The sequence below is a fragment of the Papio anubis genome, chromosome 6, assembly GCF_008728515.1.
Source record: "Papio anubis isolate 15944 chromosome 6, Panubis1.0, whole genome shotgun sequence".
NCBI classification, from domain to species: domain Eukaryota; kingdom Metazoa; phylum Chordata; class Mammalia; order Primates; family Cercopithecidae; genus Papio; species Papio anubis.
Window position 1 is genome coordinate 26,564,880 of NC_044981.1, and position 17,358 is coordinate 26,582,237.

Consider the following 17,358-nt stretch of genomic DNA (forward strand, 5'->3'; position numbering starts at 1 on the left):
GACTGTGGTGTCTACTCAGCACAGTAAAGTAAAGTAGTCTGCACACTCACTGTACTCACCACAGTCTCAGTTTACCTCACTGCAGCATTTTCACAAAACCCTTATTGGATGTATTCTCTTTGTTCTACTCCCAGGCTGGAGTACAGTGGCACAATCTCAGCTCACTGCAACCTCTGCCTCCCAGGTTCAAGTGATTCTCCTGCCTCAGTCTCCCAAGTAGCTGGGACTACAGGTGCGTGCAACCACACCCAGCTAATTTTTTGTATTTTTAGTACAGACAGGATTTCCCCATGTTGTCCAGGATGGTCTCAATCTCCTGACCTCGTGATCCACCCACCTCGGCCTCCCAAAGTGCTGAGATTACAGGCATGAGCCACCGCGCCTGGCCTCAGAAATTCATAAACTTAAAGCAACACAAATGTATTATCTCACTGTTCTGTAGGTGAGAAGTCCCACAGGGATCTCACCAGGCTAGAATCAAGGTGTCTGCAGGCTGGATTCCTTTCTGGAGTCTCTAAGGAAGAATCTGTTTCCTTGCTTATTCAGACTGTCGTCCAAATCAGATCCTTTCATCTATAGGACTGAGGTCCCAGTTGTTTCCTGGTTTTTACCCATTTCTAGAGGCTGCCACACTCTGGCTCCTAGCTCCCTTCCCCGATCTTCAAAGCAGTAACAGTGCATTGAGGCTCATCTCCTAGATCTTTTTCTCCATTGTATCTCTCTGATTCTTTTTACCTCCTCCTTTTTTTTTTTTTCTTCCTTCTTTGACAAGGACTCACTTTGTCACCCAGACTGAAGTGCAGTGGCGTGATCTCGGCTCACCACATACTTTGTCCCCTGGGCTCAAGCAATTCACCCACCTTAGCTTCCCAAGTAGCTGGGACCACAGGCCCACATCACCATGCCGGAGTATTTTCCTGTAGAGACAGGGTCTCGCCAAGTTGCCCAGGCTGGTCTCAAACTCCTCAGCTCAAGCAATCTACCCACCTTGGTCTCCCAAAGTGCTGGGGTTATAGGCATGAGCCACTGCGCTCAGTCTGCCTTTTACTTTTAAAGACTCCTATGATTAAACTGAGATCACCCAGACAATTTAGAATAATCTTTCTATTTTAAGGTCCATAACCTTAATTCTGTGTAAAATTCATTTTACCATGTTATACATTCTTTTCATAACTTTCGGAGTGGATATAGCTCAAAGGGTGGGTAGGGGGAGCACTATTCAGCTCACCACACTGATTTGGGAAGTGATCCCAGGAAACACAAGTGCAGAAACAAATTGAAATGAAAAGCCACTTACATGAGAAATGGGATAAAGGGTTCACTCATGGGAGTCAGTTACCATGTGGATAACGGCTCCAATCCCTTTTAGGACTCTCCTAAGAAACCATATGAAATGTGTGATGCAGCTCAAGAATCTTCCCACAAGGACTATGGGACCTGGGACTTTATCTCCACTTCCCATCCTCCTTTGCTTGGGTGGTTGAAGGTTGGCCTGGGAGTGTTAATTCTAATGCACTTTTAAGATTGGGCTATGTAACTGCAGAAAAGCAACTATCACGGGTGTGATAAAGCTCACAGGCAAAGGAGAAGCGAAATACTCACTGGAGGTGGGGAGGTTGTCATCCTTGCAGAAAACTGTGCCTTAGCTATTGGCAAACTGTGATAGGCCAAGAGAATATGGGATGGGACATCAACAGTGCCTGTTCTAAGGGCTCTGCCTCTGAGAATATAGTGAACGCCTTTCAAGGTCTCTCTACCCTCCCTGTACCACATTTAGCATTAGTGACCTCTTCTCTTCCAATACATGTCCATATCACGTGGCCCTGCAGCCTCACCACATGGACTGGGTCTGGGATGGACACCTGACCCAGGCTAGGCCAGAGGACCAAGTGACATGTGACCAGTTACACCTGTAGCAGATGTGCATGGGAGCTGTGGGAAGAACTGTTCCATTCATGGTGTGGACTAAACGATGGTGGATTGCAGAGAGAACACCAAAGCCGATGAGCAGAGAGAAGGCTACAAGATGGAAAGAATTTAGGCAAATTTCTTGTGTTTGGTTCTTTTAGAAACTCAGTATCATTTCTTCTCTTTGAAAAAAATTGTTCTTTTGAGGCAAGATAAATGTACTCATTAATATTGCTATAGTCCTGATATTCAGAAGCTTACGCAACTATTATAATATGTTCAGTGATTCTGTGGGTCAGGAATCTAGAATTTGAACAGGGCAGAGTAGGAATGGATTTTTTGTGTGCCAAGATGTCTAGGCCTCCCCTGGGAGTACTCCATAGCTGGAGATGACACACCCATATTACCTTCAAAGACGGTAGTTTATTGCATAGCAAAAGGGAATCAGTGCTCACCCTGTGTCCTGGTTCTTCCAGGGTTGGCAGGTCCATAAAGAACCTTGCTGAAGTAACCCTTCCTGTCTCTATCCCTCCCACTACAGAGCATGATTGGGTTAGGTTGTTACTATCTAACCGGGCACACCCCAGTAGAACTTGATTTCTTTCTAAGCTACCCCATCTTCAACTGATCCTCTTTCTTCTCAGAACACACATGTTTCCCTCTGGCTCAGATCAACTTTGGCAGAGGCTGAGGCCTGGCTTAGCTGGATGCTTCTGGCAAAAGGGCTGCTTCAAAGCCCTGGGCCTTATTTCTTCAGGTAAAAAAATATAAAGTCAGATCTCATCCTGGCTGACCATGCTCTTAGACCCTTGCATCCTTCTCTTCTGCCTCTTCTCAACAGCTGCCCAGTCCTGTTTGGAATGTTCTAATACTGATGTATTTACCCTCATGAGCCACTCAACCCAAAATCTTATTTGAATGATAATCGAGAAACATCAGGTGATGTGTGAGACTACTGTATGAGAAAGAGAAAGTTTAAGGGTCAGTTCAATGGAAAAAATAGTTCTCCGAGCTTTCTTTAGTTTATTCTCATCAAAGAGCTTTCTCTGCAGAAGGAACCTACTGGTTCCTCCTTCCCAGTCCTAGAAATCCTGACCTAGAGTGGCTTAATCCTACTAGCACCTCTCTCTCGCACTCTGGTGCCAAATGACTCCAGGAACTGGGCCATAATGTGGTGGGAATGACCTTACACTGAGCATGTCACACATGCATTGAACAACAGCTGAAAGCAGAGCTTAGAGCTTAGAGCTGGGCCCTGTAAGGTGAGAGGAATCACATCCTGCAGAAGTCTGTCCTGAGAAGCAGGTACACCCATCACAGCAAAGACACAGTTCATACCTGAGTAACAATAATACAAGACAGGACATGGGAACAGCAAAAGATTTAGGTGTCAGAAGAGGCTGAGAACACTTCAGGCAGGAACATTCAGAGTTATTTTTGGAGGAAGTAGTCACGAAGCCTGGGCAGGATTTCAAGGGTCAGAGATGGAGCAAACAATTCAAGTGAAAGGCATGGCGTGGGAAAGGGAGTGCTGGCCACAGGGAGTGCAATGTTGTGATGCAAGGCCACTGTGGAACCATTGCTAGCGTATTAACTGCACAGTTTTGAATTGAATCAGAAGGGAATTGGAGGCCTCCAGACTAAGCATTTAGACACTTGAGGGGAATACTGACAACTGGGCCTCGGGAAGATTATTCTGGAAGATATCTTTACAATTACAAATTGGAGCCTTTGGGAGAGGGATGATGTTGACGGGAGGATGGTATGTGTGCTGGTGTGTGTGTTTGTGTGTGGCTCTTGGACCCAACCTGACCACTTACTATCTAGAAGGTGAAGGACAACTAGAAAGTTTTGGTCAATTCCATCTTCTGCAGCCACCAGAATGCCACTTCCCTGAAGGAAAGGGTTTTTGATCCTCACTCAGGATTCTCAGCACCTCTTATCCAACAGCTTTGGAATGAATGACAAGGCCTTCATAACAGCCACTGCAACTGCTGTCTCCTTTCCTTTGCTACCCCTCCCCCACCAGCCATGCCTGCTTCCCCCAAGCCCTCCCGTGCTCCAGGCCCAACCTCCAAAGCCAGCGACTTGAACAAGGGTCCTCTGGCTTTGGAAAAAGGGTGGCTTATGTTTTCCTCCTCATGTTTCCTCCCCAGCAAAATTGCCCTCTTCATAGAGAGGCCTCTCCTCGCGGACACCAGCAAAGCCACCGACCTCGGTGACAAACCCAAAGGAATCTCCCCAAGGAATCTTAAAGAGAGAGAGAGAGTCTTGCTTTCGAACAAAGAAAAAGGAAATAAAAAGGCCCGATAATCTCGAAAGGTTATTTGCTGTTTGAAATGTTTGATTCCGTTTTTCTACCTAGTAACTGCTGAGAAATAAGGCTCAACACCATTGGCTGGTTCACTCACACCCGGCCAATCCTGGACTCTAAACTCTTTAGGGAAATCTTGAGGCTGTGGAAGCCCAGTGGTCCAGATCTCGGTTCCTGCATCTCCAGACATGGCGACCTAGGGGAAGGGGAAGACCAATTTTTTCTCCTCTTTTGGGACGGTTTGTGTCTAGTAGTGCCTGTGCCCCTGGGCAGCTTGGAGAGAAGAGGGGCGACTGGAGAATCGTCATTTGAGAACCAGAGGAGAAAAGAAAACGCAACGTTAATTCTAGAAGGTAGGAAAGGGAAGGAAGGCGCCACAGCTCCGGGGTGGGCACAGTAGGTGTGGGAAGCGGAATCTGCTGTGGACATGAGACGGGGTTCTGGGAGAGGGGAAGCCCACCAGTGGGGGGTCGCGGCCTCGCCTGGCTTTACCTCAGGCTGCCCGGCCTGGGTCTCTGGGAGGGGGAAGTGAAGGGAGGAGGGTGTGATCAAATCCAGCGACAACTGAAGAAACCGGGCTCTGGCCAGAGAAGTGAGCCGAGGAGGGCGGAAAAGGGCCCATTGATCTTTGCATTGATGGCTTACTTCATGGAATGTTTAAGGAATCCCTCTCTCGGGAGATACCTGAGCCTTCGGATGCAGGGGACTCCATGAAGTTGGGGCACTGATGAGACCTACTTGAGTAACGGGAGAGGTTGAGCCCGACCAGCACTGAGGTGCCAAGACTCCTAGGCTGATTCTCCTCTGTAACCGTAGGCCTCCCGTCCCTGCCTGCCCTGGGTGCTCATGGAACCAGCTGCTGCCCTGCACTTCTCCCTGCCAGCCTCCCTCCTCCTCCTCCTCCTCCTTCTCCGACTGTGTGCACTGGTCTCAGGTAGGGATGTGTCCCACTTGCTGCTGTTACCTATCAGAAAGGAACATCAACCCTGTAGTCTGCAAAGGGAAAGAAAGAAAGGATTGTGGAGTTGCTGACTTATCCTTTCATTCTGATCATGTTCACTGAATTTATACCAGCACTGTCCAAAAGAAACACAGCGAGGCACAAAGGCCAAGTGCATGTACAGTTGCAAATTTTCAAAAAAGAATTAAATTTTACTTTTTATTTTAAAAAGTAAAAAGAAACATGAAATAAATCTGTATACTATGTTTTGTTTCGCCCCAAATAATCAAATATGAATATTTAAATAGTTAATACACCATATTACCAATAAGATAGCCAATATTCTGAAATTTTAAATCTTCACAATCCTGTGTATATTTTATACTTAGAGCTCATTTCAGTTGGAACTAGCTAGTGGGTAGGTGCTCTATTGCACAGCTCAAGTTTACACTACACTCAGGCACAGCGCTAGATTGGGGAATGGAGGAAAAACCCCTCAAGGGCACAGGGTGGACAGAGGGTGCTCAGGGCGGGCTCCCCAGGGTTTCCTTCATGAAGCAGAAGCACATTTTATAGTTACTGCTCCCAGGAGTGCTGTTGACACCCACAGCTACTGGTCCCCAGATTTCTCAGCCCAAAGAGACCATATGGCCATGGAAAAAATATGTTTATCCCTGGAGAATCTGCTTCCTTTCTTGCCTTAGAGATGTGATGGCTGGTGTCTTTGTCTGACTCTACCCCTTTGTTGAACAGCCCAGTTTATTGTGGTAGGGCCAACTGATTCCATCCTGGCCACGGTTGGAGAAAACACTACGTTACGCTGCCATCTGTCACCCGAGAAAAATGCTGAGGACATGGAGGTGCGGTGGTTCCGGTCTCAGTTCTTCCCCGCAGTGTTTGTGTATAAGGGTGGGAGAGAGAGGACAGAGGAGCAGATGGAGGAGTACCGAGGAAGAACCACCTTTGTGAGCAAAGACATCAGCAGGGGCATCGTGGCCCTGATCATACACAACATCACAGCCCAGGAGAACGGCACCTACCGCTGTTACTTCCAAGAAGGCAGGTCCTACGATGAGGCCATCCTGCACCTCGTGGTGGCAGGTGCGTTGCTTCATTTTGCTCTGTTGCTTTGGCACAGTGTGACTCTGGGGAAAGTATGTCTCCTAACCTCATGCCCATTGCAGACCAGCAAATTTTTGTCTGGAATCCCCTTTCCACAGGGAGATACCACAGGGACACTCTTCCTGTGGAAACGGAATTCCAGGGAAAAATCCTTCCTACTGCACAAGGGCCGCACGAGTGGGTTTGCCCTGCTAAGGCAATGGCTTCACTTCTTGAGAAGCACACGCAGAATTCAGCTGAGGCCATGAGCAGGGGAAAATGGTCAGTCTCGGAAGAGAAGTCTTATGCCTGTCTTAGCATTGAGCTGTGCACTTCTTTTGGTTTTTTTTTTTTTCTTTTTGAAACAGAGTCTTGCTCTATTGCACCCTTGCTGGCACGATCTCATCTCACTGCAACCTCTGCCTCCCAGGTTGCACTTCTGAGAATGAGAGGAGACACTGTCAATAATTGTTCCAAGACAACTGGAATCAACAACGATTACCCAGAGAACGGCGACATATCAAATCTTATTTCTTGATAAATATTAACTTTGACTTCTTCTTTACCAAAATGCTGATTGCAGAGAGATTGACTTATTGTAAATAGATGGTTTCGTTAAAGCAAGACAAAATACAGAAGCAAAATTATATATAGTTCCTGCTAACTCCATAGAGAAAGACTACAAAGTTCACTGGGAGGTAATAGGGAAGCCTTCAATATAAAAATGCATTTAAACTGAGATTTCTAGGAGTTTGTTAAAATGAAGTTAAGTGATTAGTTCAATTTGGGGTCAGTGTATTATGCTTTAAAAGGTATATTTGGGCCAGGCGCAGTGGTTCACACCTGTAATAAGAGCACTTTGGGAGGCAGAGGCAGGTGGATTTCTTGAGGCCAGGAGCTCAACACCAGCCTGGCCAACATGGTGCAACCCCATGTCTACTAAAAATACAAAGACATTAGCCAGGCTTTGTGGAGTGTGCCTGTAATCTCAACTTCTTGGGAGCCTAAGGCATGAGAATTGCTTGAACCCAGGAGGCAGAGGTTGCAGGGAGACGAGATCTTACCACATCACTCCAGCCTGGGCGACAGAGTAAGACTCTGTATCAAAAACTAAACAACAACAACAAACAGATACATTTGTGGACTGAAAAAGCCTTTCGGGTGCGGGATAATCTGTGGTGGCATTTCACTCCATCAGACCAGAGGATGTGAGGACTAAGGAATTGGGTCCTTCCCTGGGGGCCCCAAATCGTAACAGGTAGGATACCCCATCTTTGCTACACACAAAGGCAACCTTGCATCTGATTAAAACACAATATCATGGAGGGAGGGTTTCTTGACACTGCATCCTCACTGTGTTCATAACAGCACTCCAGGGTTGACCAGTTATGGTTTCTGTGCGGCAGGAATCTGCCATTCTTTGCCTGTAAAACTGACACTGGCCTGGCCTTCCCACTCTGAATTGGGTTGTGTAGGACTGTTTGTTGGTTTGTTTACTGTCTTCTCTTTGTTAGGTTGGTTAGTGGCTGATTTTGCCCTTAAATCTATTTTGTCATGCTTCCTGTATTGAACCTCATGGAATGTTTTGAAGAACTTTGTTTTCCAATTTGCTGAGTTATTTTATTTCTTATTCTACTGAGCCTTTAAATGTACAACTGGTTTTTTCTCTTGATAAAAATTAAAGTGATCCTGGGCCCGGTGCGGTGATTCATGCCTGTAATCCTAGCACTTTGGGAGGCCAAGGTGGGTGGGTCACCTGAGGTCAGGAGCTCGAGACCAGCCTGGCCAACATGGTGAAACCGCTTCTCTACTAAAACTACAAAAATTATCCAGCAATGCTGGCACATGTCTGTAGTCCCAGCTACTTGGGAGGCTGAGGCCAGAGAATCACTTGAACTCCGGTGGCCTAGGTTGCAGTGAGCCAGGATCCTACCATTTCACTGTAGCCTGGGCTACAGAGCAAGACTTTGTCTAAAAAAAAAAAAAAAATTAAAGTAAGCCTGGGCAACATGGCAACAATCCAGTCTCTACAAAAAGATACAAAAAAAATAGCTGGGCATAGTGGCACATGCCTATAGTCTCAGCTACTTGGGAGGCTGAGGTTGGAGGATCACCTGAGCCTCAGAAGTTGAGGATGCAGTGAGCTATGATCATGCCTCTGCACTGCAGCCGAGGTGATAGAGTGAGACCGTGTCAAAAAAATTTTTTTTATTATTAAATTGAGCCAACACACCAGACTTACATTATTGGTTTCATTTCTTGTCTTTGGTAAAATTCTTTGGGAGACTTTACAAAGGAATTACTCAGAGAAGTTTAGATGGTCACACATGGCTGAAAGGTCTCCCAGGACCATGCTTTTGCAGCTCTTTCATACCCAGTGTTCACTCTTATGGAAGATTCATTTAAAGATGGATTGTAGTTAGGGTGAGTGTAGTTTCTTAGGATTTTTGGTGATGATCTCTGATATTGAAAAGGTAGTATGGTTATCTTCGTCCCTGGATCATCCAGATCTTTCTAATAAGTTGATGTTCTCAAAGTACTATAAGAAAACCACCCAGCCTGGGCAACATGTTAGCCAAGAATGGTGGAACATGTCTGTAATCCTAGCTAGTTGGGAGACTGAAGTGGGAGGATCTCTTGAGCCCAGGAGTACAAGGCACAGCGAGCTATGATTTTGCCACTGTGCTCCAAGCTGGACAACAGAGCTCAAACCCTGTCTCTAAAAAAGAAAAGCAATACTGCCTAATGGATGGAGCCTCTGGGAGATAAACAGTGTGAAATAGGATTAGAATTGGCTTTGCGGGCTAGATCTGTCAAGTCTCCTAAAAACCATCACCTCCTATGGGTGGTAGAGAGCAGTGGTTATGTGAAGTTCTGAACTAGACAGAAGGGTCAGTGTCTTTGGATCAAAAGGTTTCTTAGGATTCTGCCCGCCTGGCAGACTTTTGTCCTCCTCGTTATTATTCTAGAGCTTCTGGAAGCTGAGGTCTACTGAGAAGTCGTCCCAGAAGCAGAAAGTGAAATCCAAAACCTGCCTGTTTGAAGTTGGAGTCGACACACCCACCTTGAAGTGAGAAAATTAGTCTGGCAGGATAAATTGAACAAGCATTTATAGCAGACAGATAGATGTTTGGTGCTGTGATGGGGCCTGTACGTGGACCACAAAGAAAAGGGTGCAATGGGATCCTTTCCTCTTAGAGAGCTCACAGTTTATGTGGCCCGTTGGTCTCCTGGTGTTCTCTAACATCAACGTTCTTTCCTCCTTACCCTCATTCTTTTTTTCCTCCTTCCTATTTCTTGCTTTCTACCTCCCTCTTTTTCACTTCTACTTTTTAGATTCACAGAAGAGATGCAATAGGCACAGAACAGATGCAAAAGGCACTGACTTTTGTCTGGACTCTGGTATCTCTCCACAGGACTGGGCTCTAAGCCCCTCATTGAAATGAGGGGCCACGAGGACGGGGGCATCCGGCTGGAATGCATATCTAGAGGGTGGTACCCAAAGCCCCTCACAGTGTGGAGGGACCCCTATGGTAGGGTTGTGCCTGCCCTGAAGGAGGTCTCCACCCCTGCCGCAGACGGCCTTTTCATGGTCACCACAGCTGTGATCATCAGAGATAAGTCGATGAGGAACATGTCCTGCTCTATCAAAGACACCTTGCTCGGCCAGAAGAAAGAAAGTGTCATTTTTATTCCAGGTTAGTTCTCTGCCCTCTGAGACTCGTCGGGTGCGTGGGGATCCTTAGCACACAGATGGAGCCCAGAGCAGGGATGGGGGCTATAAGTGCTATAAGAAAACCACCCAGCCTGGGCAACATGTTAGCCAAGAATGGTGGAACATGCCTGTAATCCTAGCTAGTTGGGAGACTGAAGTGGAAGGATCTCTTGAGCCTTCCTTATTCTACTAAGGTGGAATGGTCCTGGGCCCTGAGGACATGGAGGCTGCAGCTGAGCTGAGGCCTCTCTGCTTCTCAAAAGGAGAATCAAAGAGTCCCAAAACTCAGGATTAGGAGCCTCTTCTCTGAGAGTGAACCTGGTTTGTTGTTGTTATTGCTGTTGTTGTATTTCCCCTGATAAGGTCCTCACGCTGTGGCAACTTTTTTTTTTTTTAAGACCAGTTCTCGCTCTGTCACACAGGCTAGCGTGCAGTGGGACAATCTTGGCTCACTGCAACCTCTGCCTCCCAGGTTCAAGCAATTCTCATACCTCAGCCTCCTGAAGGCTAGGAGTATAGGCACGCGCCACCACACCTGACTAATTTTTGTATTTTTAGTAGAGATGGGGATTTCACCTTGTTGACCAGGCTGGTCTCAAACTCCTGACCTCAAGTGATCCACCCTCCTCAGCCTTCCAAAGTGCTGAGATTACAGGTGTGAGCCACCATACCCGGCCAGCAATTTTTAGACATTGAAAACAACCATAACACATGGAGGGTGGTGTGGATAGGTGACTCTCTACACTTGGTGTTCCTGTATGCTGCAGCCATCCCTTCCTGCGCAGGGGATTTTCCACAGGACAGAGCTGCAGAAATTCCCTATTGACACACACTCATAATTCATTCAACAGATGGTCAAGAAGCATATCATATGTTTAGACACTGTTCTAGAAACCAAGGGTAAATCATTAAAATAATTACATCAAGAACTTTTCCCTCAAAAAGTGATTAAATAATTAGTTGACCATATATTCTATCAGATGGTGATGAACATCTATAGGAAACATTAAGCAAGGAAGGAATAAAGAGGCAGTGTGAGACATTGCAATTCTTAACAGAATGGTCAGGGAAGACTTCGCTGTAGAGATGGGAATTGAGCCATCCCATCTGATGGTAAGGAATCATCAGATGCTTAAGGACTGAGCAACCAGCTACAGGAAAAGCTTATGCAGAGGACCTGGGAAAGGAACATCTCTGGCAGTTTCCAGGACCCCCAGAAGGCGATGCTGGTGTGGCTGAAATGGAGTGAGTGCAGGAAGTGAGAGGAGATGAATTCACAGAGACAATGAAAACACATTCTACATGGCATTGTAAGCCACAGTCTTTGGTTTTTAGGACGAGTGACGTGGAAAGCATTGGAATGTTTTGAGCTAAGAATTAACATGATCACACTTGGGCCGGTCTGTTGAGAATAGACTGTAGAAGGTGAGGGCAGAATAAGAAGGAGGGCACTGCAGTGTTCCAGGCGTGAGTGATCGTAGCTTGAGGCAGGATGGTGGCTGTGCTGACTCAGCATGACGGGTTAACTTTATTCACCCTGGCCCTTCCCATGGTGACTGGTTTGCTACCTCTGGGCCTTGGCCCTGGAAGCCACTGAGGTGTCAGCCAGGTCTGAGCCAGCATCACTTTCTCCATCTGAGTTTTCTGAGGGAGAAAGCAACAGAGCAGGTGGCTGAGGAGCCCTTCAGCTGTGCTCCTAAGGGCACTCTTACCCCAGATGTTCTGTTTCAAACTAAGTGGACATTTCTGGCTGCCTTTTCAGAATCCTTTATGCCCAGCGTGTCTCCCTGTGTGGTGGCCCTGCCTATCATTGTGGTCTTTCTGATGATAATCATTGCCGTATGCATCTACTGGATCAACAGACTCCAAAAGGAAAAAAAGATTCTGTCAGGGGAAAAAGAGTTTGAACTGGAAACAAGAGAAATTGCTGTAAAGGAACTGGAGAAGGAACGTGTGCAAAGAGAGAAAGAACTTCAAGTACAAGGTAAAAGAGGCTGAGTATGGTGGCTAATGGCTTGAATCCCAGCACTGTAAGAGGCTGAGGCAGGCAGATCACCTGAACCCTGGATTTCGAGACCAGCCTGGGCAATAAAGTGAGACCCCATTTAATTCAAAAAAAAAAAATGTAGAAGAGTAGGAGGACAGATCAGCACCATAGAAAAGACACAACTCTCCCAGGTACCAGCATATAGAAGAGAGAGGAAATGCACAGCAGCAGCAAGGACTTGGAACTCTGATGTCCTTGGAATGAATCTCTCAGAGCTTTTGTTCTTTCACTCTGCCCACCTTGCATCCATTCATCTGGCTACATGAAGTACTAAATGGTTGAGCAAAAGCAAGTATAACAATGTACCAGCACTACCCACCACCTGATCACATATCATTTCTGGTTTCTGACATGAGGCAAGGGAGATGTTGCTGTTCATAGAAAGGACGGTTCCTGCATTGTTTACTATAAACCCAACTTCTTTTAGTTCTTCTGTCAAAGACATGATTTTCTTTCTGTTTGTTTTTCAGAGCAACTTCAAGAAGAATTGCGTAAGTGTAGCCTTTCCTGAACTACTCCATATACAATTTGAGTTCTGCTCAGTTAGCAACATCTCATGACATTCACCTCTGTCTGTCCCTTGCAGGATGGAGAAGAACAGTCTTACATGCTGGTGAGTGCCTCTGATGTTCCCTTAGATCTCAGCTTTCTCCTGCTAGGCAGCTAACAGGACTCCTTAGAGGAGATGAGCAAGGGGACCAGGGCTAGGCAGGGACAGCAGGGAGCTGGGGTCAGTTCATCAACAGTGTCCCAGCAATGATGCATCATGGCTCTTCCGTCAGGGAATCCCGGCAGCTCTCAATCCACCCTATGGTTTACATCCCAGGATCCTTTCTCTTTTGGAATAATTTAATGCGTGATTACCAGAGGTGTCCGATATATAGTAGCCTTCCTAAGAGTTACGTTTCAGTAGTTGTTGCTCTTTGATCCTGGATAGATTTGAAAATAGACAGTGCTGTCTTAGCAGCTTACATCCTGGGGATAGTATAGACTGTGCCAAGTTGAAGACCCATGTGGGGAAGAGGCCAGGAGGGTTCTTAGTAAGCCTGACCTAAGGGTGTACCAATACGTGGCCAGAAATGCCTTTCTGCTCCTAGGAGAACACTGATACTTTGTGTACAGACTGCCGGGGGAGGGGGTTCGGGTGAGTGAGAGAGCACAGAACCCAATTGCCCACTCCTAGTGAGCACTTTTCATCTTGTGATTCATCCCCTCTGCTCGTAAGCACCACAGAATCCAAACTTTACCAGATACTATGGCACACGGACCTTTCCTCTTTAGGTGAATTTCAGAATTGCCACTGTCAATGTGGAACAAAATAGCAAATTGTCACAGCCAGACCTATTAACTTGGGGAATGGAGGAAATCATTTTAACACAATAGAAAGGTAGACTGAATAAGTAAGAATAAATACAGATGGGAGAGGCCTGCAGCATGCCCAGTGTCCAGAGCACTTCTTGTAACTACAGAAGTGATACCTGAAGACATCAGACCCACACTGTTAAAGCAAAACTGGATGGGAATTGTTCCTCCCCACATTTGCCTACAGATCTCTCAGGAAGCAGTTTTTCTTTTGGGGACATTTATTCTCCTTTATTTTTTGAAAGGTGCCCTTGTCAGTCATTTAAGTCAGTTGTGATATGGTAAAAAGGAACACACGGGACCAATGAAGAGACCCTTTACCCTCCGGGATAGTGTGAAGGGAAACACTCACCTTATCTGATCCACTGAGGAGAGGAGGAGCAGGACATAAAGGCTCTGTGCTGGTTTGAGCCAAGTTGGAAAGTTTCTAACTAAAGAAAATCCAGAGATCATAGGTCTTTGTTTTGGTTTCTTTTTTTTTTTTTTCTTTCGAGATGATATCTCGCTCTGTCACCCAGGCTGGAGTGCCGAGGCACAATCTGGACTCACTGCAACCTCTGCCTCCCGGGTTCAAGCAATTCTCGTGCCTCAGCCTCCTGAGTAGCTGGGATTACAGGCGTGCACCACCATGCCTGGCTAATTTTTGTATTTTTAGTAGAGATGGGGTTTCACCATGTTGTCCAGGCTGGTCCCAAACTCCTGACCTCAGGTGATCCACCTGCCTCGGCCTCCCAAAGTTCTGGGATTACAGGCGTGAGTCACCGTGCCCAGCCAGAGATCCTGTGTCTCGAATAGAAAAGCGAACACATCTTAGAATTCTGAGAGAAAGTAAGAATGATTAATTTTGCCTCATTTGCTAAACTGTCTGGATTTCTTAGAGCTCCAATTCTTCTCAAACTGAGGGAACTGCTGGAGAGATAGAAGGGAATCCTGGGGTTGGATTTTCAGTAATTCTCAGTGTGTGAGCTGCCTAGGATCAGAGAGCCTTCATGGAAGTGGCCACTAGATGGGGATCCCCCACAGACATCTGAGACCTCTCTGGGAATAAGGAACCACACAATCCCCAGGGTTTCTGAGACCCCAGGCCTAAACCTGAGACTTCCTCTGCAGTCGATGTGGTCCTGGATCCAGACACCGCTCATCCTGATCTCTTGCTGTCAGAGGACCGGAGAAGTGTGCGAAGGTGCCCCCTCAGGCACCTAGGGGAGAGCGTGCCTGACAACCCAGAGAGATTCGACAGTGAGCCTTGTGTCCTGGGCCGGGAGACCTTTGCTTCAGGAAAACATTACTGGGAGGTGGAGGTGGAAAACGTGATTGAGTGGACTGTGGGGGTCTGCAGAGACAGTGTTCAGAGGAAAGGGGAGGTCCTGCTGCTTCCTCAGAATGGCTTCTGGACCTTGGACATGCATAAAGGGCAATACCGGGCCCTGTCCTCACCTAAGAGGATTCTCCCTTTGAAGGAGTCCCTTTGCCGGGTGGGTGTCTTCCTGGACTATGAAGCAGGAGATGTCTCCTTCTACAACATGAGGGACAGATCGCACATCTACACATGTCCCCGTTCAGCCTTTTCTGTGCCTGTGAGGCCCTTCTTCAGGATAGGGTCTGATGACAGCCCCATCTTCATCTGTCCCGCACTCATAGGAGCCAGTGGGGTCACAGTGCCTGAAGAGGGCCTGACACTTCACAGAGTGGGGACCAATCAGAGCCTGTAGAATCAATTCCCTGGTCTCACAGCCATGCAGATAAGCCCTGGTCATCTCAGCAGCCACTGCACAATGTTGTTGGTGGAAGACACGCCCTCCTCCCCTCTGGTCATGTAAGAGAACAGCTTCCAGCTGCCTCTTTCACACCCACTCCAGCCCTCAGCCCCAGTTTTCTCCTCCTCACTAGGCTGTGGCTTTAGTAGTTCCTTTGCTTGTAACTATGGGACGGGATCCAGGCATAGGGAACTAGTTGTTTCATAGCTCCCAGCCAAGAAAAAAGTGTGAGAAGTTGATGGGCAGCAAACCTGCTGTTTAACATCAGGGTGACCACACTGAGTCCAGTATGCCAGTTGGCACCAGATGATATGGACTTGGAATGAGGCCAACAGGGTTCATCAGGATGTGAGAGGAGAGAGGAATCCACAGGACCACCAGAGAGGAGAGGGAACCAGATCTGCAGGTCAGAGATAGAGGAAGTGGAACCAGAGAGCTAGGAGGGACCAAGGTTGTAAGGGTGGCTAAGTCCCACCATAACATCCAAGGGAACCTGGGAAATGATGGCTCATTTCCACCCAACCCCAGGATTTCCAGAGCACACAGCCACAGGCCTGGACCTGGGACGAAGATGAATGAAGAACATGGACGCATGTGGATGTGGTTTGGCTCAGGTGTCTCTGCAGTTGGCAAGGAGTCAGTACTCAGTCCCTGAGTGTGGTTTAAGTTTGAGGTCCTGGCTGAGCCGAGGAGTAATGGACCAGATCTACCTCAGCATTCAGGTTCAATGGGGACACCAGTGGCTTCAAACTTCCTGGTCTCATGATGTCTTTAGACACCTTACAAATGATGGAGGATTCCAAAGAGTTTTTGTTTATTTGAGTTAATATTTGTTGGTATTTAAGGCATTGGAGAATGAAACTAAGAAATGTTGTAATTTATTACCTTTACAACAGTTATTTATATTACATACATTTACAACATTTATTAATTTATATTAAAGTAAATAGAATGTTTGTGAAAAAATAAGTATGGTATCCAAAGCAAAATAAATTTTATTTAGAAGTGTGGCATTGATTAACTTTTTCCAAATCTAATGTGTGCTTAAAAGAATATGACTGGATTCTCATATCTGCCTTTATACTTACTCTGTGGAGATATCATAGACTATATAGGCTAAAAAAAACTTTATCCTAGTGACAGAATGAGATTAAAAACCACAAACTGTGTTTTATTATTAATATGAAAATAAGATTATTAACCTTGCAGGCCCCTTAAAACAGTTTTAGCCAACTAAGTGAGACCTTGTCTCTACCAAAAACAAAAAAAAATTAGGTGTGGTAGCGCACACCTGTAGTCCCTGCTTCAGGAGACTAAAATGGAGGATTGCTTGAGCCAAGAGTTGGAGTTTGCAGTGAGCTGTGAGCCTGCCATTGCACTCCAGCCTCAGCAACAGAGGGAGACTCTGTCTCAAAAAAAAACAAAAAACACGTCAGGCACGGTGGCTCACGCCTGTAATCCCAGCACTTTGGGAAGCCGAGGCGGGTGGATCACCTGAGGTCAGGAGTTCAAGACCAGCCTGGTCAACATGGCAAAACCCCGTCTCACTAAAAATACAAAAATTAGCCAGGCATGGTGGTGGTCGCCTATAATCCCAGCTACTCAGGAGGCTGAGATGGAATCCTCGAACCCCAGTGGGGCGGAGGTTGCAGTGAGCCAAGATTGCACTACTTCACTCCAGCCTGGGTGAAAGAGTGAAACTCACGTCTCAAACAAAGGTCGGGGGACAAAAACGTATGTCAAAGACCCCCCACCCCACCCCAGGAATCCTCAAACCATATTTGAGAGTTGGGATAGAGGATTTGGGAAATAAATCAATGTGATGGTTAATTTTAGGTGTCAACTTGACTGGGTTAAGGAATACCTAGACAACTGATGGAGCGTTATTTCTGGATGTATCTCTGAGGGTGTTTCCAGGGGAAACTGGTATGCGAGTCAGTGGACTGAGTGGAAAAGATCTGCCATCAATATCTTTGGGCACCTTCCAATCAGCTGTGGGCCCAACAGAGCAAAAGGCAGAGGAAAGGTGATCTCTCTCTCTCTCTCTCTCTCTCTGGAACACTCTTCTCTTGTTCTTCAATATCACAACTCCAAAGTCTCCAGCCTCTGGTCTTTGAGACTTACACCAGTGGCCCTGAGGTGTCAGAGTGAGAATCTGTCAAAAAAGAAAAGAGGGAAGGAAGGAAGGAAGGAGGGAGGGAGGGAGGGAGGGAG

The 17,358-nt window shown here is 46.7% G+C and overlaps 1 protein-coding gene across 1 annotated transcript; it reads left to right on the top strand.

Annotated features, from left to right (window-relative positions):
• Window positions 1–179: 179 nt before the first annotated feature.
• Window positions 180–16,415, top strand: BTN2A1 (butyrophilin subfamily 2 member A1). The gene is made up of 9 exons (XM_031667639.1): window positions 180–232; window positions 4,065–4,575; window positions 5,039–5,156; window positions 5,916–6,263; window positions 9,680–9,961; window positions 11,741–11,962; window positions 12,496–12,516; window positions 12,612–12,638; window positions 14,498–16,415. Exons 3-9 carry the CDS (start codon window positions 5,069–5,071, stop codon window positions 15,097–15,099), a joined length of 1,590 nt encoding a protein of 529 aa, XP_031523499.1. The 5' UTR covers window positions 180–232; window positions 4,065–4,575; window positions 5,039–5,068; the 3' UTR covers window positions 15,100–16,415.
• Window positions 16,416–17,358: the final 943 nt, after the last annotated feature.

What these genes read in the sequence shown, in the direction of transcription:
- BTN2A1 (XM_031667639.1), top strand. Translation starts at nt 5,069, where the DNA reads ATGGAACCAGCTGCTGCCCTGCACTTCTCCCTGCCAGCCTCCCTCCTC. An exon ending in ACTGTGTGCACTGGTCTCAG is followed by an intron (nt 5,157 to 5,915) that starts GTAGGGATGTGT and finishes TTTGTTGAACAG; the next exon opens with CCCAGTTTATTGTGGTAGGG. An exon ending in AAGAACAGTCTTACATGCTG is followed by an intron (nt 12,639 to 14,497) that starts GTGAGTGCCTCT and finishes CTTCCTCTGCAG; the next exon opens with TCGATGTGGTCCTGGATCCA.